The sequence below is a fragment of the Seriola dumerili genome, unplaced genomic scaffold (assembly GCF_002260705.1).
Source record: "Seriola dumerili isolate Sdu_G_001 unplaced genomic scaffold, Sdu_1.0 BDQW01000230.1, whole genome shotgun sequence".
Classification (NCBI taxonomy): Eukaryota; Metazoa; Chordata; class Actinopteri; order Carangiformes; family Carangidae; genus Seriola; species Seriola dumerili.
Window position 1 is genome coordinate 1,393,706 of NW_019174485.1, and position 25,489 is coordinate 1,419,194.

General features: G+C 40.1%; 1 protein-coding gene across 1 annotated transcript; it reads right to left on the minus strand.

Annotated features, from left to right (window-relative positions):
- Window positions 1-2,951: 2,951 nt before the first annotated feature.
- On the minus strand, window positions 2,952-19,029 carry LOC111229381 (solute carrier family 2, facilitated glucose transporter member 5-like). Its single transcript, XM_022755697.1, has 12 exons — window positions 18,947-19,029; window positions 17,298-17,396; window positions 13,339-13,499; window positions 13,063-13,187; window positions 12,778-12,923; window positions 12,046-12,178; window positions 10,594-10,781; window positions 7,906-8,016; window positions 6,997-7,098; window positions 6,385-6,460; window positions 5,054-5,181; window positions 2,952-3,179 (listed from the first exon to the last, which is right to left on the minus strand). The coding sequence occupies exons 1-12, from the start codon at window positions 18,989-18,991 to the stop codon at window positions 2,952-2,954; spliced, it is 1,542 nt and encodes a 513-aa protein (XP_022611418.1). The 5' UTR covers window positions 18,992-19,029.
- Window positions 19,030-25,489: the final 6,460 nt, after the last annotated feature.

Below are 25,489 nucleotides of genomic sequence, written 5' to 3' on the forward strand. Positions count from 1 at the left end.
TTTGTGGCCGTCTCTCAGGACTGAAACTCTTCTGTCCATTTGTCATTCAGCAGCAAATCAACAACTCCAGCTGACCTTCCATCACCCAGTTTGCCTGAAAGCTGTGACACCCAGATTTACTGCACCACACCCCAAAACAACCCAGATGTGTTATGCTGATGATTCTAACGCTGGCCTGGTCACCCTCTTCTCTTTCCCTCTCTCTCCTCTGTGGTATCAGGACAAGCAGGGATGTGACAACATTTATCCATTCTGCCTCAGTTGGGGGTTTGCCGGGGCATTCTGCAGGGGGCTGACAGATGGATCAGCCAGCCTAAAGGCAGTGGGAAGGGATGAGAAAGAGCGGAGCGCCACTTCTCCATCCTTCAACATACTGTATGACTCCCAGATTTGCCATACAACATCACATGGTATGGCAAATTTGCAACCCTGGGAGAGAACTGCAGCGCTGATGAGGCCACTGTCATCCACTAACACATCAGTGCTGTTTCTAAGACTCTTCACATTGTGACAAAAATACACACTTTGAGCTGGATGACAAAACATCTCTTGGAAATTCTTTTTTAATTTAAACGTCAACTGCTGAATTGCAGTTCTTCAGTAAGTGAGCATGTTGTAGTCTTATTCGCCATGGGAACCAGAGACAGAAAACCAGATTATGTTTAATAAACAATATCACAGATCGATATACTGAAGAGTTCCAAGTGTGTTGATTGGTTGTTTCTTAACAACACAAGTGTAAGACATTTGAAGATGTCTTTCCTCCTTTAGGCTCTCAAAATGTTGTTGTCTGTTGCCGAGTTTTCAGCTTCCAATCAGTCATATCCAGAACATAAAAGTCTTTCTGAAGTTGGTTTTATTCATTTTACCAAACCCTCAGCACGAGAGAAAAGATCTCTGCAATGGACAGTTTTACCACTTACCTTCTGCATAGCAGCTGCAGAGCATCTGCACTAAAATCCATGTGCAGTATTAACATGTATACCTGCAGACCGGATGACTCATTAGAAAGTGAGAAACCCAGGAGCATTTAATAATAGATAACCATAATTTATCAATGCTTTGTTATCAATAGGAGAGGTAAATATCAGCCAAATTGCTTTTTCACAACTTAAAGCTTATTAATATCTTATACCGGCTCTATAAAAACACAATCTCACCACAAGGTGCATTTAGTAGCTATTCTGGAGCTTTCAATCATTTATGATCTTCATCAGTGGATGGAATTGTTGGAACTTTGAGACGTCTTGTTCATGTTGGACAATCAACGTGAACAGGAAGTGAGCAAACTCGATCTGCTGATGAAGGTCATGTAATATGAGTGAAAGCCCCAGAGCAGCTACTAAACCGACCTTGTAGTGAGACTTGTTTTCTGAACTGCTGTTTCCAGCGAGAACGAACTTTGCATCTTACAAGTATGTGATTTATTCACCCTTAATAAAGCTATTAGTTACAACTCATAAACCCTCCATAGAGTCATGAGAGCAGAATTAGACGGTGGTACTTTTATTTGTTTTGCCTTTCAGTCTACAGTTTTAGTTCGGTCGGAATAAACAGCTTCTTCAGACTTTGTGTTTCTTCTACAATTTTCTTTTATTACATCAGTACTGGGAATCATTGTAGTTGTGATTGTCTAAAGCCCACATTTTAGTTGGGTATTTGTTTCTTGATATATGGTTGTCTGTGCTGTAATTGCAAGTGTTACTTTGTAATGTTTATGGTTGTTTTTGGTGAGAGGCAATAATGCCAGATAATGACATTTCTCTGTTTTAATTTTCTATGTTTGGGTCCAACTTCCAGTTATTGGCATCACAGCTAAATGAATGAGAAGCAAAGGCTGGCCCCCCTTTGTATTTGTGGAGTTAACTTAGAATATAGCTTACTGTATATGAATATTATTATTTTTAGTTTTTGCTCTTACCTTTGTGTTTTCTTACGATTACAAGGGCCAATCCAAAAGGACTTTATAGCTCAATACAGCAGAATAAGAAAGACGGGACAGATTTTCATGTTCAAACATCTTAATTTTATGTTACATTTCTCATTGTCACTCCACCATATATTACACAGAGTGGTCTAAAACACACAGCAGTTAAAAACACCTGGACAATCTCGTACAGCTGCTTTGGTATACTGATAAATTATAACTCTTTAACAAGCTTTACATACACGTATATGCATATATTTGGACAAGAAATATGAAATGACTACCACAGTAGCCACAATATCCAGCTCTCTTATGTAAAAAAGAGACACAAACATCACTGAAAGACAAAACAAACACAAGCTCAAGTTCTCGGTCAAGACATTAAATATTTTATTATTCACATGATGTCTCGTGACCTTTAACCACTGTGGGAAACGTTGGACAAATGGTTTTCATACCTTCCCTCGATATATGCTGAAGGAAGCACTGCCTCAAGAGTTATTGTTGTGTCACTGAATACGTATATTCACTCTGTATCGGGTAACAAAAGGAAGTCACTCATCACCGAATATGAACAATAGAGTGATCATGGGATGTGTTGCGGAAGAAGTGAAAACTAATACAGAGATTAAAACTTCTGAGAGCGCTGTGAGAAACCAACTCAGCTCATATAAAAACGCAGTAAGATGCAGAGAAATGGATTAAAATGTCCTTGATGGTTGATTTGAAACGCACGACTGTGTGACTTCTACCTCACATAATGTACAGGAGCTACACTTTGACTAGAAATTAACTGTTAAAAAACAGGATTTATGGTGTGTGTGTAGCAAGTGATGACTGTTAAGAATAAGCCCATCTTTCATTTTGTGTGTTTGTGTATGATACCTCCATATGTGTGCACTGGTCTTTGTAGTTTTCTCGTGACGCAGCAGATCTCCCTGTGGCCACAGTTCCTCCTTTTACCTTTGTCATACTACGAGAAGAAACCATCACGAACATGTAGGTCCACCTCCCGCTTGGGCTCTCACTTTTCATCATGTTGGCCAACGGTTCCGTAGCCGTTCATCATTGCCAATTTCAAATGACCGTTGGGAGTCAACTCCTCTTCAAGTATGTTGTTCTTGGCGGCGAACATCTGGCTGATCTCCATAAAGGTTTTGTTCTTGGTCTCAGGAATGATGAAGATGGTGTAGAGAGCCACTCCAAAGCAGATCACGCAGAAGATCAGGTAACAGTAAGGACCTGTAGCCATCTGTAGTGGGAGGACACACAGTGGCAACTGTGATTAAAACTATGATACAATTACTTGATCAAATAAAATAATTGCTCTTCTGACTCTCTTTACAAAGTGTCCAAGAGAAGCAAAAGGAGACAAATATGGAGCCATTGTGCTAAAGTTAGCTGATCGTTTCCACCTCAAAACAATTGATTCTTAGGAGACAAAAATAAGATCCATAGACATTGACAGGCAACGCTGAGGTTAATATAAGCAAATAGAAGCAGATTAACATGAATTTGAGAACATGAAAAATAGGTTAATGTTAGTTTTATACAAACAACAGATTAATAGATTAATCTAATGGATTATATCCGAGGCCAGGGGCTCAGCAATGTAAAGCTAATTGATTTCTTTTGGCTACTTGGTGAAGAAGCTGTAAACACAACATTAACATTTTACTTCCTTATAAAGGCGGTATACCTCACGTGTTAGCAAACACACCCAACAGAGGCGGTTCAACATCTACCATTCATGTGAAGGCATGTTAAAAAACAAAAAAAACATCTGCCTGCCTTTTCATTACAAGTGTCATCTTCCACATTACACATAGATGTTTGAGCCACTGCTAAAACCATTGATTGATGGAATATTATAAGGATCTGTTTATTGGGTCCCCACTAGAAACAGTGCCCCTAGATTTGATAACCACTAATTTATTGACAAATGTTAGCTAAGCAGCCCCTGACTACTGTGCCTGACGACGTCATCTCTGGAAACATTAAGAGCCATCCTTAACGTTATCAGTAACAGCTGTGTCCTTCCTACTATGACGAATGAAAGATGAAAGGTCTGCTGTGAAAAAGGCCTATGGAATGAAAACGTCGGATCCGATGTATGAACTTTCTACAAAAAGTCCCACAATGTTTCCTCTCACATCCAATAGGAATAGGAACAAACCAGCAGACAGCAACTTTCCTCCTCAGCTAGTGAATGACATATTTCATATATGGTGTGGAGGCCCTGATTGTTATATAATTTACTCTAAAGGTCTTCGTCTCTCAGTTTTACAGTTTTTTGACCTTGATGAACTCTTGCTACAAGTTTTCAAGGCCACGTATTTCCATTCGTTACACAGGAGCTCTGTGCACACACACACCCTGACCTTAGCTCCACGTGGTCTGGGCTTAGCCACAGACAATGATCAACTCCTAGAAACGCCCCTGGTTAGACTTACACAATGTAAAAACATAACACAAGAACAAGGCTTTGTTTACTCTTGCTATCAAAGCCACAGTCAGGTGTGCAAATTGTTATCAGTTTCAGTACAGAGATGGTCCAGGACAGGATGTTTAGCCTCGCTTTGCACAGAGACCAGAGGCAAGGGGAAACTGTGAGCCTGTGACAGCTCTGAAGCTCTTCTTTTTCTTTTTTCTTTTTTTTTTTTTACATATTTTCTGTGACATTAAAACAGAAAGATTAAAAACCCACGTGTTTTTAAGCTCTGTGGTCATATGTGGTACATCGTCACTTCCCACAGGACAGATCATTGTCCTTTTCGTTTGTTCGCCTGGAACAACACTGAGGACAGTGAAGGACAGCAAGGTTGCGATTTTAATTGGTAATTTTATTGGTATTTGGGGAGTCACTTCTATTCAGACTAAACCAGACAGCCCGTATCATTATTGCCCTGTGTCTGACACGGCAAGTGGAGCCACAACAGACCCTGGATCCAAAATCACATGAAGCGAAAAGCCGGCAAGGCTAAAGAATGAAACAAACTAAATCTTTGTTTTTAAAATCGTATGCCAAAGTTCATATGCATTAATGTAAAATGCCTTCTGAGAAAAACAATTTGACTTTCACTGTCAGTGAACGGAACTGAAGGTAGAATACAAGTTTGCTCTGACCTCGAGGAAGGGAAAGACGAAGCCGATGGTGAAGTTAGACAACCAGTTGAGGCAACCGGCCACAGTGTAGGCAGCCGGTCTGTGCGACTGCTTAAACAGCTCTGCAGTGATCAGGAATGGCACACCAGCTATGCAGAGGAGACAAAAACTTATTATTTTAAGATTATTATTTTGACAATAGCAACATTCTCAACCGGTTCATCCATTGGTTTGATCTAACTAGGCATCCTATCAAGCCGTCACGATACAAATCACATTTAATCACTCAGCACAGTTGTATGAATCTATTGGGTGTTGTGAAATTAACATCAGCGTCTTCATTCATCAATTAGTTTATCAATATTCCCACTCAGGACTATTCTTTGGCAGTCATTCAAAATAAACAGAACACGAACAGAAATGATAAACATTCCTCAAGCCCCAGTGCTATTATATTACACTCCTTTTTCTGCATGTACTTCATTATGTGTTCATTATTACTCAGCGATCACAGATTGACAAGAGAGGGAAGATGTTTGTTAAACTGGCAAAACTCCAACTATGTACCACAAGAAACAGAATAGCTTAGCCCGGACTTGTGCAATTCATTAGTTTGATATATAGGATCTATGAGATGTTGTCTTAGCTTTAAACACACAATTCTTCATTGTTAGACGTAAAAGCTATGAAGGAGAAATATACATTAGTAAAAGCTCTAATGATGAGCTTTCTGAATGATATCCTCATTATCTGTGCATGATAATTGCATAGAGGAAGGTTTAATATCATCAAGCCAATAACTAGGCCATAATTTGTCAACATCTGTGGTATGTATGGGGGGGTGTCATTGTGCATGCACGGTTTTGTGTGAAGCAAATCATATTCATCACGGCTAGCTTACGAACAATGAGCCATTAAAAGTCTAATTGCAGCAACAGAAATCCTCGTCCGTGTGCCGAAGTATAGATTTTGCCGGCTTGACGGATGATGCTATGTAAACCAGATTCGTTCTAATTCATCTTCCTCGCAGGTCCACTCAACGTAGCTCCCGATGTTGTAAACTATTGCCTCTTAATTCACTTCACTCAACTCATCCAGAGTACAAATGGCTGTGGGAATGGATGTAGTGTGGCAGTTATAATTTCCTAATTTACAAGACTAATGAAATACAATATCTCTTCACAGTCAGGAGGAGGAGAGGGGAGGGAGAGATGCTGGGATTAAGGTTCGGCGCCTGCTATTGTGCGAGCGTCCACCAGGGAGCAGTGTTACCTTAGACACAGGACCATCCAAATGTACTGTCCTGTGTGGTTTTGAAAGAGTCTTCAGGTGAGATGAACTAAGATGTTTACCTGGACCTATGCAGAAGCCAGCGATGATCCCAACTACGCAGCCCACACTGATGTAGCGCATGATGGCCAACTGCGCCTGTAATTGGTCAAACATGAGTCATGAGTCTGAAGTCATGAGTTGTAAACATTAGTAAACAATTTGTAGTTTTCTTTTTTAATTATTCATTTTACTATACTTGTTTATTCTGACTATAATGTAACATATGAGCGGCATGATTAGTACCATGTGGGGCTTCTGACATTTACCAAATTACATAATTACTTTCTTGTCTGTACTGTTATTTTTAAGTCAAGAGGGGTTTCCCAATGTCACTCAGCTGTTTACTGAAGAGAAGATATTTGGTAAATGTCTGCCATTTTATTTTTGAAGATGTTTTTATGCTAAATAAATAAAATTAAAAACACAAATTGAGTAAACAAAAATGTTGACTGAGTGGGTTTTAAGGGAAACCATTCATAAATTAGACACATTAGATTTTAGTTTGTGGAAATTATGTAAATTTGTTAATGTCCTTAGCCCCATTAAAAACATTGCACTCTGTGCCCTACGCCACAATCTGCAAGCTAATATAATATATTCCTTCACCAGCAGGACATTAGATGACACTGTACCTGGAAGAGGACGGACATAGTGATCCCAACACAGCAGAGTCCCATGAAGAGGAAGCCGCCAATCATCAGAGGTCTTCTGCCCACGCGCTCGATAGTGAAACACTGAAAAACCGACAAAGAGGCAGGACCTGTTGTGATTGGCTGGCAGTATTAGACATCATCCAAAAAGAAGAGACAGTCTTATGCTCTGAGCATTTGTTTCAGCCTGTTTCATGTTTACTAGTACACAGATACACACACCTGAAGTCCTGTGTGCCACATACAGGTCAATCATTAGCTCTTTGCCTAAATCTGGCTGATTTATATTACAATGATGTTAATGTGATAAATAAATAAATAAATGAAGTTAAAAAAAGAGAAATTAAAATCTTATTAAGTCAATGATATTACATATCACATCACTATAACTTTTATTTATTTAATGTTGACCAGGTGCCACATACTACAGCATTAATAATCTAATCTATCTTGCAACGCACTACTTTATATGAGCCTTTATACAAATGTACACAACACAATAGAAAACATCTAAAGAACAATCAAAACCATAAACAAATATACAATAAAATACCATAAAAACGTAATCAATCAGTATCTGATTGTTCATGACTACATGACTGATCCGTCTTAAAATGGCGTTGTCAAATGTTTTGTTCTTTTCTGATCAAAGCTCTAAAACCTGAAGATGTTCAATGCACAGTTATAAAAAAAACTTAGAAGAAGCAAATTCTCACATTTCAGAAAGTTTGGCGATTAAATACTTGAATCTTTCTACGATACACACGACAATTTTCTGTAAATCAACTAATCCGTTAATTGATTAGTTGTTGAAGCACTATATAAAATACATATATACAGATATAATAATGTCATTCTTGGTGTGTGTAAAGTGTAATAATATCTACTCACCCCCAGCACCCCAGAGATGACCTCAATGGCACCAGTTCCCACTGTTGTGTACTGGATGTAAGGGTCCGGGATTCCTGCGTTCCTAAATATGTCATTTGTGTAAAACCAAATCTGAAATTGACAGTGACATGAAGTATATTAACAGGATGAAAACATCGGACCACTGACAGATACACAAACACACAGACTCAGACAGATGCTTTGATACTTAAAGTTTGTCTTTTTTTTTTTTCTTTTTCTCAAGGAGCCACAAAGTCGCTCTGCTTGTTTGGTGTTTCCATGTGATTCATCATAGTGATCATTATCATCAGGCCGACCATCACTCATGCATTTGAGATACAGCGTTTCATCAGTATGGACTCCTGACAAGTGCTCCCCTTGAAATTAATTTGTGTATTCTCATTAATCACACTTTGCTGATGCAACATCCATCATTGATGAGGTGTGGACAAGATCATGATCGGTGCAGTTAAATGCTGTCTCGTTGATTTAGTAACCATACATAGATATTTCATCACCATTGCAGCACATATGCAAACACAGACCTATCAAAAACTAGACACATACACAAACAATTAGAAAAAGTTAAAAGAGCTGGGACCCGTTGGACTGTTCTGAACATGTGAAAAAGACTATGAGTATATATACCACAGGGTTAGTTCTTCCTCACTAAATTGAAATCCCATGTTGTTTCTATAAAACAGGCATTTTGCATTTATACAAACAGTTCTTGCAGAAAAAGCATCAAAGGCTCAACCAATAAAGCACTGGTGACTCTAAGGACTTATCTGACTGCTGTTTGACTGTCTATACTGTCCTCTTCATCCATCCATCCATCCATCCATCCATCCAGAGGCTTATTCTAGATAGGTTTTGTTGTGGCAGCAAGGTAAGCAGAGCAGGCCTGGCACATTTTCTTCGTCCAGCTCTCCCAGGCCGAACCCAAGCTGTTTCTAGGTCAGCTGACTGGTGTAGTCCCTTTTGTCCATCTGTGTCTACATCAAAGTCTTTTCCCAATTACACGGGGAGGAACCTTAAAGGCACTCTGCACCCGTCTGGATGAATCCTCTAAATTCAAAGAATCAGCAACTCAACTCTAAGGTCGTCCAGGATGACTTATGCTCCTCACCCTGTCTGAGAGACTGGCCTGCAAAACAAGTACCCTGCTTTGTTTTTCCACTTTTTCATTGCAGAATCTATCTGCAATTAGCACCATTGCCTTTATGTGTGATACTTGACTTAACTCCTTCATTTCCCACCAGCTTCCCATTTTCTGCCTGAAAGAAACAGATGGAGAGGGACGAGAGAACCATCTTATCTTTGACAGTGTCTCATTTCACCAGACTGTTTAAATTGTATCACAGATAATTTAAGAACAAAAGGGCAAAATCCTCTGCAAAAGTGCAGATATACCACTCTCATGTCAGCAAACGTGACAGGAGAGGGGACCAAGTGCAAATGTATTAGTTCAAAGCCAACTTGAATAAGTTTCACTTCATGCCAAGAGTACAACAAACCCTGAAACACTGAAAATGATTTCAATGTTTTGGAATCAAAGGGCCTGTAGCATCTGTGTCAGCACCCTGCGCATCCACAGTGCCTCCTTCTCCTGCTAGCAATAACAAACAAGTAAAAACAGGTCAACTCCTCCAGGACCAGGAGAAAATTCACAGTGGTCTAACTACTCAGTCAGCTTCCTAAACAGACATACAAGTTCTTGTCTTTTGAATTGAGAATTGACCTTCACTTTATGAAGTTAAATGTACGATACCCTCCACTTCTTAATATTGTTTGGCTGGCAAACAAAAGGACTCAGGATGAAAAAAATGTTATAATGTTGTATGTACTCTGTTTAAGTGTTGTCTGTTAATTTAAAAAATCTTGCTGGAAAACAGACGTTGATGGACAGGCAAACGGAGGTGTAATAGTTCTTTCAAGATTCTGTCTAAGGTCGAGTAGTTCCAGCTTTGCAGGTCCCCAAAATAATGAAAAAAATCGGTGATACAAATATTTTGAAAAAATCTTTTTTTGTTGTTGCTTGTTTTTTGCAAACACCATCTAGTAACATGGTTGTCTTATTTCTTTTTGAAATGGTTTGTACAAAATAAAGTTATAAATACCCAAGGTTGTAAGAAAAGCATACATTTATACCTTAAGTTGTCCTGAAATATCTAATGTTGCATGTGCCATGTACAGATCTATTGCACACATGGGTTCTTCTGCACGTTTGAAGCCTTCCAGTGTTCCTGTCTGGAACAGCTGGGATCGTGAGACTCCGCAGGGTGTACACCCGCTGGGAAATGATACTAGCATGTGAGCCAGCACGCCTAGAGCTTCCATCCACTTGGAGCAATGAGTACAAAGATGTGTTTGACTTTATGTGTGAATGGGTGGACCTTCTTATGTGGGGTAACACTGAGAGAGAGGACCAGGAGATAATGAAGCGTGGTGCTGTTGCCCCCTGCTTAGTCACTCAGTGGCTGCATGTGGGACTGTGATGTATGAACAGGAGGAGGTGCAGATGGGAGGAGCACAGCTGGGAACTGTAGCAATAGGGGCTCTCACTCTCTTATGATAACTCCACAGTCTTTGCACATCCAAAATGTGAGCACTGACACACACACACACACACACACACACACACACACACAGAAAAGGCAACAGGCCCACAACGCTTCTTCCACGTACCGCATCAATTCCAGACAGCTGCATGCCAATGTTGACCACCATAATGGTGATGACCTGCCAGCGGACACAGCGGTCCATGAGCAGGCCCCTGACAGAGATGGTCTGGATAGAAGACAAAGACCGTTGCTCTTCCTGCATCTCCTCAACTTCTGCCTGGATGTTTCCTTTAGGACGGTACCATTTTAGGGCTAGAGAAAGAAAGAACTGCTTTTAAGATGTGACAATAAAGACGACAATAACAATCAACATGTAACTTTATGTCATAATCTTTGGTGATCATTTTAAAGAATAGAGAGTAACCCGAATCTTGTTAAGACACAGTATAACACAGTCTTTACTCATTTACTCCACCGGGCCCGTTCTTATTTGGATGAGCCAGGTGGTTACATGAGGATTATGTTCTTTGATTTTTCAAGTGCGTTTAACACCATCCAACCCTCCATTCTTAAAGACAAGCTGGAAGGGATGGTGGTGGATCCCTGTTTCACGTCCTGGATTGTGGATTACCTGACAAGACAACCACAGTACGTCAGGCAGGGTAACTGTTTCTCAGGGACAGTGATGAGCAGCACTGGGGCTCCACAGGGAACTGTTCTGGCTCCGTTCCTGTTCACCCTGTGTACAGTGGACTTTAAATACAACTCTGAGTCCTGCCACATCCAGAAATACTCAGATGACACAGCTATTGTGGTGCGTATCAGGAATGGGCAGGAAGAGGAGTACAGGGATCTGATGATGGCGTTCAGTGAATGGCAATGAAGGACATTGAGGTGGTGCACACTTATAAATACCTAGGTGTGCACCTGGACAGTAAACTGGACTGGTCCCTGAACTCGAAAGCCATCTACCTGAAGGGGCAGAGCCGGCTCTTTTTCCTCAGGAGGCTCAGGTTCTTTGACGTCTGCAGTGAAATGCTGCACATGTTTTATCAGTCAGTGTTGGCCAGTGTACTTCTTTATGCTGCAGTCCGACATGAACACAAGGAGACTGGACAAGCTGGTAAAAAAGGCTGGGTCTGTGCTTGGCAGGAGTCTGGACTCACTCAGGACTGTTGTGGAGAGACGCATGCAATGTAAGATGGAGGCCATCTTGGACAATACCAACCATCCTCTCCACAACATTCTGGCAGGACAGAGAAGCAGCTACAGCTGCAGCAAACGTCTCATCTCACTGCAGGACAGAGAGGATCAGGAGATCCTTTGTTCCCACTGCCATCAGGCTGTAGAACACCTCAGCCAAAGGAAGTGGACTCATCTAATTATTATTGTTTATTTATTATTAACTGTCATTATTATTATCCACAATGATCTAATGGACACATGAATTTCCCCTAGGAGACATCTATCTATCTATCTATCTATCTATCTATGTATCTATCCATCTATGTATCTATCTATGTAATCAAACATAAAAAAAACTAATTTAGGAAAGAAGAAGAATCCATTTTCTAACCTGCGATAGTGGCGTGCACATTTCCCTTCTCTATCAACAGGTACCGTGGACTCTCTGGAAACCACGGCAACAGCATCAGCTGGACCATTGTAGGAAACACCACCAGGGACAGGAGCAGAGGCCAGTGCTCTTCCTGTATGGAAAGAAAATACAACACCTTACAAAAAGTAACAACAAGCAGCTTTCACTATTTCACTTATCATCTCTACAACGTAAAAAAAAAAGGTCTAAAAGCCTCTCCAAGTGGGATGAACCAAGGAGCAGGGAGTGGCAGAAAAGTCCTTGTCTGTTTTTGCTTTATTTTTCTGTGCAGCTGGTCCACACATTGGCACTCCTCCTTCTTCTCTATCTGATACATTGTAAGTGGGCAGATGGAAAGAGTATCACCTGATCAAGTTCCACCACATACTGTTAAAAAAAAAAAAACATGAAAGCGAGCAGGGTAAAGCTGGAGGGCCAGCTGGTCACGTTACATAAATAATCGCTCTATTAATCTAACTGTAGAACAGCCCTTTCACATATTGTATGATGCAACTTACGCATACACATCAGATGTTTCTCTTGTCTTATAGTGCTTTGTTTGTAGCCCTCACGCTGCTGCTCATATCTGGATCACAATCTCTTGGCTTGAGGCAAGAACAGGACGAGATTGAACTTTCTTTGACTATCTGCCTGAGCTTATGTCTGAGCCTCAAAATCACAACCAGAGGTCAAACTCCATGATTTCAGTACCTTTCCCAACAGTTCATGGAGCCCCAGGACCTGAGCGATGAAGACCCCAAGACAGATGTGGATGCTGGGAACAAGGCCCAGGAAGCCTCGCAGGTTCTTGGGAGCAATCTCACCAAGATACATCGGCACCACACTGAGAGCGATACCTGTTGAAGGGAAGTGTGATTAACAGGCAAATATAAGCAGCACTCAAGTGTATCTTTCCTTTGATGAAAATACAACTTTATCTACAATGAACGTTGCTTAAATTGCTTCAAGTTTCTGTTTCATTGTCTGGATGAATACCTGAGTGTACTCCCGTGATGAAGCGCCCAAAGATGACCATCGCAGGCATCTTGCACCATCTACTGAAGCCCATCAAAGCTCCTCCTATAAACACCAGCGCACTGGATCTCACCAGCGTCCCTTTCCTGTTTGGACACACAGTGATCCCTCTGCACTCAACTTCCTTAATCAATAAGATGCTTAGAAATGCCAGAGGTACAGGCTGGTGGTATTTTACAAACACAAGCATGCATTGGGCATGAGTTATATACACAAAAATGATCCACACACACTAACCGTCCAAATCTGGTAACAAGTTTGCCCACCAGCAGGGCCCCCGTCATCCCACCAATAGCAAAGATCGACACAGTGAGGGAGTACAAGACGGTGAGGTGCTCCTCATCTGGAGCCCAGTCGTAGATTTCTACCATCGTCTCATTGTAGAAGTCTTTGATGAACTGGTGGAAGAAAGAATACATGAATTAAGTTATTTTACATTGTCCAGCAGGAGAATAGATAACTACATTTATAATAATATACACATGGAATTGCATGATATTATTCTCTCTCCCAATTATCCTATTATGTTTTTCTGAAAAATCCTATTTTGCCTTTACAAAAGACAGACATATAAAAACAAATAATCAAACAAACAAAAAAAAAAAAAAAATCAAAAAAAAAAAAAAAAAAACAGTATTCCAGATTTAATTCTAACCTATAGCCATTGCAGTATGTCCATCACTCCAATAGACCTGGAGCACATAGTAAAAATAGTAATAGTAACTAATGCAATTTTAAACGACCACATCATTAATTATTTCCCACAGTGTCACACATCTAAATGTCATCATTAGTCTTGCCATTTCCACAGCACTGGGTGGAAGCTGCACTGGGGGATGGGATGAAGAGATGCAGACATCTTCATGCGACAGGAAGTTGATCAAGCCCCCACCGTCAAAGTCAAATCAAATTTGATGAGAAAGAGGTCATAAACTGCATGCATGATAAAAATGAAAGTGGTTATCCCTATGGTGTGACAAAAATGTATTGTAAGGGCCAACAACAATATCCATCAGATTTCTTTCAGGTTTATCTGACAGTGAAGACTCCACTGAGATCAGACTGGGTTGGAGAATCCATTACATTAAATCTAATTTATCTCAAGAGACACAATTCATTCATACTCTGTGAGGGAAACATCAAAAAAGTGAAACGAGAGAAAAATAAAGGTTGGTTTTAGTATTAATACTCATTAATATATTTGTATTGGTTTCTAAAACAGTGAGGAAATATGACTGAACAGGTTAATATTCATAAATATTATCTTGGCAGAACAAGACTTAATCATGTTAACCAGTGGATCTGGTGGGTGTGATCTACAGAATGTACACATACCTGCTGTTTTAAAGGAAGACCATCATCTTTACTCAGCCTTGACGGCCTTGTTGCCAAATATTTCCATTTAGATGGGTTTACTGATTGAAGAATGTATCAAAGTGAAACTCATGAGCATAACATACATAAAAGAGGTTAAAGAAGGCTATGATATGTATGACCTTGTTCAATTAGATCAGCAGTGTATGATGCAAAACACGGTTGCAGTGTGCTGCTGGATTTGGGCAAGCACAGATCCAATAGGCTGGATAGCGGTATTGGCAGGAATATCAATCTTATTACACTGATCAGGTATCAGCCAGACATAATCAATCCACGTTAAAAATGTTTCTTAGTCACTGTTCAACTACCAACTGAATTTTGAGCAATCTCTTGTGCATAATCTTGCCTTATTTATCAATATTTGCCATTTCCTCTTACTCAAGTGGTATTCTCACAGCGGGAGCCCCATTGTTTTCTCCTCTGCTCTGTGCATTTATTGCAGTATCACTTTATGTCAGTGCAGAAATAGTAGCTCATCGCCATGATTCAGAAGTGATGTGCAGTTATACTTTATCTTCACACCTTCCACATTTTTGCCAGTCACTCAGTTTCATACGGTGAGAAATGCAGATTTTTGATTGTGGGGAAAGAAGAGAGCACTGGTGTCAAGTTTAGTTATCATAACCAGTATCAAGAGGGAAAAGGTCGATCTGGTGCATCCCTCGCTGGATTGTCAGTGCACCTATCCCTCATGGCAAAGAAAGGGCAGGAGAGGTGGTGCAACCCTGCACTTTATGCAATGTTCCTGCACAAAAATAGAGCCCTGTAGGTCTAGAGACATCACTGGCACACATGTGACACAGTAACAAAAATCGAGAAGAGTTCATAAACAACAAGGAGAAATTCACATATGATCATCTGACTTCCACTGAATGTTTGTAACAACCCCTTTTACTACCTCTTTGTACTTTGAGATCATATGAGCTGTATCGAAGTTTGTTGAAACAATAGCCCGAGTGATAAGTCATGATATCAATTCGTATTAAAGATTTTCTCAGAAGAAGAAAGGGACAGAGAAGAGGAGACAAAGTGGAAACTATGAAACTTCTTATGACCTGGCTTTGACTTTCGCTTATCTGCTTTTTGCCGAACACAAATCCAGCATCAACCTTTAAGCCAAAATTAAATTACAAGGCCAATAAATTTCAATTGAGGTTTATTGAACAATGATTTCAAAGATTGAAAAGCACATTGTTGTATTGGCACTCAAACCCTAAATTGCTCCTCTTTTGCCATGGCCATAATCTAAAATAAACAGCTGAGGAAAGTTTAGCTCTCTGAAAATGTAATCTGATTACTATGACACACAAAGCCACATCATTAGGTTTTGAGGTATCCAATGAAAAACTATTTTCACTCACCTCCCCACTAACTGACTCTTATGCCAGACCTAAGATTTGATTTGGAGCACACAGCACAGCACGCAGTGAACCCTACAAAGAGCACTGAAGTCACACGGACCATGGTTAAAGATTTGATCTCCCCATATCAGCAGTAGATTATTCGGATTATGTGTGACACAAAGCAATTGTCTCAATTTTAACTAGGATATGGTTTTTCAGCCGCAGCTATTTCTGATGGCTACACTGCTGGGGGGGATAAGCCTAGCTTTATGAAAGGAACAGTCAGACGTTTAGGGAAATACGCTTATTCACGTGCAGAAAAATAAACTGAGAAGATCAACACCACTGCTATGTGTGTGTGCGTCAAATATGGAGCTGGATCTTGGAGGCGGTTAGCTTAATTTGGCTTAAGAAGGAGTGAGAAAGAGTTAGCTGTGTCATCTGACATTAGCCATGCCAAGAAATAGTTATAGCAAATAACTCAAAACCTCAAATGGTAATTTTTACATTTTTGTTTGTGTAAAGATTAAACAGTTAATAAATGAGTTTTAAAGATGTTTTACTTCCTACAGAGACAGGCTAGCTGCTACCCCTTGCTTTCAGTCTTCATGCTAATCTGAACTAAGATAATCACCTCATGACTCTATAGATAGATATGAAAGTGGTATCAGCCTTTTAATCTAACTCTTGGAAAACTCTTGTCTTATTATTTCTTTACAGCCACTGTGTGTAAAGTATAAATTTTCCTGTATTTTGGGTGCCACACGATGTTGGCATGAAAAATGACACCATGGCAGTCAATGCCTGACCTACGGCAACCTGGGGATAGTGAATGGGTTGAAAGCAACACACAGTGCACCAGGGTTCTCCATGTTTTTGAACAAACAGAAGTGCAGAAATATTTCAAAGATCCTCCAATCAGATAAAGACAGACAGTGAAAAAGAGAGTGTGAGATGAGTGTAAGTTTGAACGTGATGAATCATGTGCCAACCAGGCCCAAAGCAGCGGATGCAGTTCTTTCCATGTAACTGCCTCCTCAGAGCATTACACACTCCAGCAGAAGATGTGACCCTGAAGCTCACATGGTTCAGTGTGGGACCATCCATGGCCAAACAGGAATGGTTCAGAGTTTAGCCACTGCACTGCAACAAATCTAACATCAGAGGTGCAGCAAAAGAGCACATGATGGGTAAAAACGACAGAACATCGATGACACGGCGAGGTCCACATGACTCCACATGACAATGAAATACAATCTGATCTTTACTTTGTCCACTAACATTTAAAAGGGCAGATTAAACTTTGGAAAGACCTGTCATCCACTTTCACCCCAGTGTTCATTCATACTTGGATTACTGATGCTCGAAGAAAAAGCGTAAAAATGCTTGGGTCAATGATGATGACAGCAATGAGAATGATGATTATCATGATGATGATGATGATGATGATGTTGATGATGTTTTAGTGACACAAACCTGTGCAGGAGAGTTGACCACTGCCAAATTGTAGCCGTAGAGCATGGAGCTGCCGAGGGAAGCCAGCAAGGCCACCGCCAGCAGTGACTTTGTGAGATGCTGAGGAAAAGATGAGGAGAGAAATAAGAAGGAATAAGTACAAAAATGTCCTGCTGCCTCAAAGCAACATTTAAAGCAATGGAAAAAGTAACCCTGAGTTTTCATTTAAAATGAGATCACATCAGGTGATTCAGATCTCAGGTATTAAGTTTGTGTGTGTAGGCCTATATTTAACATGGTCAGTGGATTTTCACATACAAACTAAACAAAAAGGAGTTCTATGGAAAAGAGCTGTTATGGCCCAGTTTAATGCTAAAGAAAAAATGTCATGCCCTTTCTCATTTTCTAGACTTGTGTTTAGCCTCTACAGGGATTAGCTCGTTCTGTTTGAGTATTTTTAACAGCATCATATAACGGTATATGTTGCATATAAGTCTGTAAGCTTTGGACTTTGCAACAGAGCAGTGCAGGCACCGAGCAACATGTGACTGAATCAGAAGAAGTGAAACAAACCCAAAGCTGGACACAGGCCAGATCCCATTAGCCTGCTCCTGGATTTTATCATAAACACATTTCGTTCTGAGAGAAGCACTTTGAAGAGCTGAGACCAATCAAATGACCAGATTTACTATTCAAGCCCTAAATGAGCCTCAACACGGCAAGGGGGGGGGCATACAAATCTTAAACATCACATAAATATCCAAAGTCATATGAGCCCTGCTCAGAGGAGGTCTACTGTATTTTCATTAGGAATGGCCTGGAGCTACCCTCTTGGCTGCCATCCTAAATTCCAGCACATTGAGCTTAGCTGACCTCCAAGGCAGAAGGTCGGCGTCAGGATTATAGTGTGTTTCTGAATGTCCATACCTTCAGACTGACAGAAATGACCACATAATATCCCCACCCGTAACAACGTCTCTCACTGTGATGGAATAAAGGTTTACAAAACCCCAGATCTTTACATACCTGTGCTTATTCTGAGTCAAATGAATGATATGAACATGTCGGATGTTAAAGAGTCATACAGAGCAGGAAGCCTCTGCTCTGACTGAACAATGACAGCACAGATGCCTTAAAGAAACCTAATTTAGCCTGATGGAGAGAGTTAGACGACTACACGTGAAAATAGCCCATGGCAGACAATGCTGCCCAGTCAACATCAATTTAGCCTTATTATCTGTCAGATGTGCAGCTCTTCACATGTTACATCACTTTGGTCAAAGCTCTGACTAACAATGTTCAAGAGTTTTACTGCAAGTCTTCAGTCATGTTAGTTCATCGTTTTGCTGGCTTGTTTTCAATAGGTTAACTGCAAGGCTGTTTTGGATGTGTGACTTTTGGACATCCTCTCAAACTTTTCCATGCCATAGAGTCCAAGGCAGCATCTTCTACAAACAATGAACCTGAACCACTGTGATTGGTTCTAATACACTGTGTATATTGATATGAAATGTCAAAGTTGGATCATTTAAAACTATGTGACTAAAAAAGCGCTAAATGAAAGATGTCATATAGTGTGACCATTTGAAAACAACAACTGATTATGCATCTTTGTCACATTTCCATAAAGCCTATAGACATTTCCTACGGAGTGTTAACTGAACACTCACCGCGCTGTTTTTTGCATTGTTTTCCAGAAGCAGTTCCTCCGCCATTTAAGTCATAAATAATTCCTCCTCGCGTGTGATCTGCTCGTTTGAGATGAGAAACAGCCGCACAACTTTTTTTTTAAACTCTTCACCCTGCATCCCTCATTTGTAGCTCTCGGCCATGCTCCTGTGTCACAGAGGAGGCGTGTCGTGTTGAAGGGCGGAATTAACAAGCTTGTCAAACTCCCAATCTCCAATCACCAGAGCGCGTCGCAGAGCTGGCCCATCCCAGCCGTGGATCGTTTTCCCCGCTCCATCAGCGATCACATGAGCCAAGAGGTGCATCCTGCGCCCCAAAGTGCACGCAGTTGTCATCAAATAGCCTATGACTAACAGTATTCAGTTGTGTTTCCAAGACTAGTAAACATCAGGGGCATGGCTGAGACCCAGGGCCACCTTCACCTTCAAGGAGAAGGATCTCAACGTTTTAAGATGATCGTTCAGATCCAAAAAGTTACTGGGCTGAATGAGACAAGACTCCAAATGAAGTCAAAATATTCATTGAAATTAAGAAGATATTTTTTCATTTTTGTTTGTTTCTGTTTTAATGATAATGTGTCCTTTCTATGTTATAAAGAGAATTTGACATAATCTCTCCCAACTGTTTTAAAAAAACACCCTCCAGTACTTTCTAATGTCTAATAACAATCAGTTTGAACCATTCCAGTCTGCCTTCAGGGCCTGTCCCTCCGCTGAGACAGCGCTCACTAAAGTAGTAAATGATCCTCTGATCTCCATGGGTTCGGACTCCACCTCTGTGCTCCTCTTACCAGATCTCAGTGCAGCTTATGATACTACAGATCATTGTATTCTCTTAGACCGACTTGAAAGCAAATTCTGTTTTTCTGGCCTGGACCTCACCTGGTTAAAGTCCTACTTATCTGACAGAACACAGCGCATCTCCTATAATAACACTATATCGACATACGCTGCTGTGAAACATGGAGTACGAATTTAGAGGTCTGTTTGTCTGCTGTGAAAAGCTGGATGGCTCATAAATTTTTGCTCCTAAATTCAGACAAAAAACGAGATGCTGGTCGTTGGCCCGACCTGACAGAGACACCAGTTTGATCAGTTGACATTAACGCTTGATAACTGTGTTATTTATCATAGTCTGACAGTCAATCAAGACTTGATTATTGTCACATTTTGTTTTCTGGCCTGCCACGTGCTTGTATTAAAAGCCTTCAAATGGTTCAGAATACTGCAGCTAGAACTGTTACTAAAGCCAGAATATTTGACCATATTACACAGATTTTATCCTCCCTTCATTGGCTTCCTGTTCATATCAGATTAGGCTTTAAGGTGCTTTTGATGGCATATAAGGTTCTAAAAGGACTTAATTTTGAACCTTACACCTGTCTGATCTTCATAAACCCTAGAATCCATCTTGTGCTCTCTGTTTTCCAGAATTTAGGGCTCCTGTCTGTTCCCAGAGTTAAAAAGACGTCTGCTGGCTGCAGAGCCTTTTCCCATCAGGCCCCTCTGCTCTGGAACAACCTCCCTGCTGACATCAGACTGTCTGACTCTGTTCAGATTTCAAATCTAAACTTAAAATGTATTTTTATATCTTAACTTTCAGTTAGCTTCCTATTCATTTACAAACTCTTTGTACCTGTTGCCATCCTACCACTGGCGGGTGGGCCTCAGTCTCAATAAACCAGTAAACTCAATATAGTATAGTCCAAGATGTTCTGCCGACAAGATCACTGTAAATTTTCTGAATCTGCATCATTCTAACCGTTTGCTTTTTCCCTCAAGCACATGAAGCGCCCAGGCTGCGTGCCTCTTTCTTTCCCTTCTCCTTCTCCATCTCCTCCCTGTTACTCTCTGCAGGTCCTCCCGCCCTCAGAGCTGTAGAGTCTGGACCTGCAACTGCAAACCACCTACTGCCCCCATGATCCTGTTTAACACCTGCTGCTAAACCTGCTAAAAATGTACTATAATTAACAATGATTCTTATTAATGTTATTAGCTGTCATTACTATTGTTATCAATATGAACACTACAGTTGCCACTACATTACTATTGCTGTTACTGCCGTTATACTGTCACTATTATTAATATTGTTATCACTGTATGTTTTTGTTCTTTTCCTCTGTGCTCTCTCTTGCTCTCTCTCTCTCTCTCTCTCTCTCTCTCTCTCTCTCTCTCTCAGGCAGATGGCCGCCCACCCTGAGTCCGGTTCTGCTCGAGGTTTCTGCCTCTTAAAAAAGTTTTTCCTTGCCACTGTCGCCTAGCGCTTGCTCTTGGTGGGAATTGTTGGGTCTCTGTTAATAATATTATAAAGAGAAGGTCTAGACCTGCTCTATATGGAAAGTGCCTTGAGATAACGTATGTTGTGAATTGGTGCTATACAAATAAAAATTTACTTGACTTGAATTGACTTGACCCTCACTAACATTTAAACAGATAGCAATAGCATCAAGACTAATTACTTGTTAGATACAGAGGACATGTTGAAGTAGGTTATTGTAGCCAATGAGAGCAAATTTGGAGATATATGGTACACCTACAGTTTACTGTTCATTCAACTAGTTTAATACTGTAAAGCTTTACCTCCTCAGCACTCTGAGCAGAGAAATCACTTTTTGATTGAACTGCTCAGAAAGTCTCAACCTGTGACGGGTCACATGTAGACATGGATTTGCATAGAGGGGTCAAAAAGCAAAAAATGTTAGGAACAACTGCAGTGTCATGACCAGATCTAATAGAGACCACCCAACTTCAACCTCCTCTTCAGGACAAATAAGCGCCATGATTGAATTATTGATTGATAGACAGCCTGTGATGCCAAAAGTAAGGATAAGGTTAGGATATGTAAGGGCTTTTCATTCTCCTCTTGAAATGAGTGAGAAGAAAAAACATTGGAGGGAGAAAACACATTTCACCTGCTGAAAAAAAGGTTTAGGGCCTTTTCCATGTTTCTACTTGTATTTACATCTACAATAACTTCAGTTTGTTTTTACTTTGGAGCACATCAAACATTGAGATTAAAGTTTCAAATTCAAAATTTGATTTAACTTTGTTTAAGGTCACTTTGTGTTCCTGTTTTGTCATTCCTGGTTGCATTGTAAAAATATCATGGCATCCATATATCACCCTTTGACCAGAAATATCTTTTACAGAATTTAAGGTTCACTCTGTATTTTTTGTCTCATTAGTTGTGTTACGTATTCTAGCACTGTGTTTCAAGTGTTTCTTATTTGGCTTTTAATTTGAAATATTCTCTATGAATAATTCAACTAATGGAATTTAAACTTATGTAAACAGAGAAAGACAAAATCTCCACACTAACAAGATCCTCTTATCCCTCATTAGGAGCAGGTTTTGTCTTGAGCTCACAAAGATGCATAACATGAAAACTGATATGATCTGCATCACTTCCTTACGCATGACTTTCTTGCGTGTGCTCCAGTCTGGGCATCTTTTAATGGTCACACTGTCTCCTGCTTCACATATGACTCTTGCACTGCAACTCTTTGGTGATTTCATGGTAGACAGAGTTTTTGTTTTCTCTAAAGCAACCGCATGACCGCTTGAAGGAAGAAACATTCCACCAGAGAAATACATAACGTGAAAAGAGAGTTTCAAAGTTGCCCTCCGCTCTGCATCTCTATAAAGCCGTTGGTGCCAGTGATGCACTGACACCAGAGCCTAAAGTCTGTACAAGAGACACATACAGAGAGCTGCTCCCAAACAAGTCAGCAGAGGTTTAATACCGTCTCTTTCGAAGGGACCGAGTGTGGATTTCAATTTTGACGCCAAGTGCTCACAGAAAACTGAGATGTAGTTTATCGTAGGAATGAATTAATAAAATGATGTAAGGATGAGATGTAGGACAAACAAACAATACAACATGATGTCTTTGGTATTATTTCACCTGCCTAATGCTGCCTCCATCACACTTCTCCTCCCTGCTGCTGTTACCTGCCATTGTATAGATTACTACACGGTGGCCTATGTTACACAGCCAATGAACCTTCAGACTTGTGATCCTATAACTTTAACCCAATGAGCCAAGTTGAGACTAGCACGCAAGTCAAATGGCTTGTGTCATATGACTTCCAGCACTGTGAAATGTCAGTGGCATCATGCTGCTTATGGGTAAAAAATCAATTATGCTGAGAAGAGGGACACAACTTGCAGGGCTGACACCACACAGGAAGAGGAGTAGACAAACACTTTGGTCCAACAAAACAAAATATTCTGAGGACTGGATGAGTGAATACAGTGGAAAGATATGTTTTTTCTCTTACAGATGACAAAGTAATCGATTTATTAGGTAAATCTGAACCTGAATCTGAGTCTGAAGTGTTTTGCAGTAATACACAGGGGCTAAAAATTAGAAACACCTCTCACCACCACTAACTATGACCTCAGAAATGACCAGAGGTTAATCAACCTTGTCGACAATCACCGAACATTGTGAGCTTCACTGAAAAGACTTTATAGGTTTATTGTGCTGGTACAAGTGTATGTCATAGCTTCATTAATAAAATAAACAAATCATTTCATGTATTTGTTTTAATTCAAGATTATGTGTTTTATATTTTGTATTTCATTTATTCTGATTCTTTTCCTATAGTCTTACACAACAAAATATTTGCATTCTGTGAGTTCCCTTCTTTCTTTCATATGGAAATAGTTTGTGGGATTAAAGCTTGGATATGTCAGCAACTGCGTTCCTGCCGCTTTGTTTATTTTTGATGATTTTTTCTACTATTTCATTTGAGTCTTACTAAACCTACCCATTACAGCATCCACAAAAAATAAAAGCTGAAAGTGTGGGGGATGTTTTAGCTTAGCTTGTTCTCTAAAAAGGGTCACAACCTTCTCTCATTTAATTCACAACACAACTGATTTCTGTTCCTCAACTAAAACTGCAATTTTTTTGGCCACTTGGGGGCAGCACAACAAGATGTAAACACAAAGCTGACATATTGTCACCATATATAGTTGGTGCGGTGACAAAGCTCTTATACCTCTCCAGGCTGCACGTACAGGTCCACAAAATGAGTTGTTGAGCTTTGGGAGGTGTGTATGTCAGTTCCTCTGCAACCAATGGTTACCCCCCCTTTTCGCGAAGATCTGCGTATCTCTGGAAAAAAATCACTCTATTTTTAGCTCTCTTTTTGATGTCCACCAACTCCTGAGGGAAATATCTGCTCTTTAAGCTGCTCAATGCTTTGAGTTACTGAACAGCTGGTGTATCTGAGTTTTTTGGCTAAAAGACCAGAAATTGCATTGATGAGAGCGGTGAGAGTGAAACCAAAACATTAAAGTTGCGCGACATAAAACCAAAACAATGAGTTGAAATAAACTGTAAAGCTTTGCAGAGCTGAGGGGAACTGCAGTTGGGTGATCAAGTCCCTGTGACTTTATCACTGCAAGCGACACATTTCACATTACACACAGTCATCTGACCCATTGTTTATATACAAATATTGATTAGTGCAGCTTTACACGTTTACTGTTGTTGCTGGTCAGGTGGTTTCATGCAGGATGGCTGCCTTGTGCAACTGTTACAAAATGTCACAGCTTTTAGAGCTTGAGAAAAAGCTGCAGAGCATCAGCAACAAAATGAACAATAGTTTCAAATAAATATAAAAGAAGTGTTAATGTACATATAAAAGTATTTAGGCAATAGATCATAGAAATTATTTCTGATGCATTTTTCAGGGTATAAAAGTGAACTGCTCATCATTACAGTAATCAATGACAACCAGTCATTATAATTTTATTTTTAATCAGATCATCAGAAAATAATGTAGTCAAGTCAACAAATATCCCTCTTACTGTAATACATCAGACAGAAAGGAGCAGGTTCACCAGTTAAGCTGAGTTGTTGAAAGTGAATGAGGCTCCTGATGGAGACACAGAGCTTAATCAATGTCAGGTCTACACTCATTTGTTGCTCACAGGCTTCTTGGATCAAGGCCAAGATTGGAGGTTGTAACATACATTCACAATCAGCCACCGATTACAATAACACAGTTACAGCATTCACTATGCATATTTTTAACAGTATATTATCATTATAATCATCAGTGATACAGACGCCCCTTCACAGAAGACACAGTGGGGCTCATGTGGGTTTGTGCGTGGTCATTTCTTTGCACAAGAGATGAAAAAAAAAATAAAATAGCAAAACTAATTTCTTTCCCACAGCTAAAGTGTTGACCTTTACTTCACAATGGCATTCACCCAGCTTTTCTGCCTCTGTTACCATCCTCACTACCTAGTTGTATCAGTTCATTAACACAAGGATTGGGTGAAAAGTCAAAGAGAGACTTAAATGCTGTCAAAAAAAAAAAAAAAAAAGCTGAAAAGAAATAAACATGTCACTGAAATAATTTACAAGAGGTACATCTGATGATCCTAATCAGGATCTGGAACTATGTGATTTAATTTCCTCTCAACAGAGAATGAGATGTCATTTGATAAATTACCCATCAATACAATAACAGTAGGGGACGCCGTGCTGGGAAACATGGTGTACGT

What these genes read in the sequence shown, in the direction of transcription:
- LOC111229381 (XM_022755697.1), bottom strand. Translation starts at nt 18,991, where the DNA reads ATGGCGGAGGAACTGCTTCTGGAAAACAATGCAAAAAACAGCGCG. An exon ending in ACAATGCAAAAAACAGCGCG is followed by an intron (nt 17,397 to 18,946) that starts GTGAGTGTTCAG and finishes TCTTTTCCTCAG; the next exon opens with CATCTCACAAAGTCACTGCT. An exon ending in TGTGCACGCCACTATCGCAG is followed by an intron (nt 10,782 to 12,045) that starts GTTAGAAAATGG and finishes TTCTTTCTCTAG; the next exon opens with CCCTAAAATGGTACCGTCCT.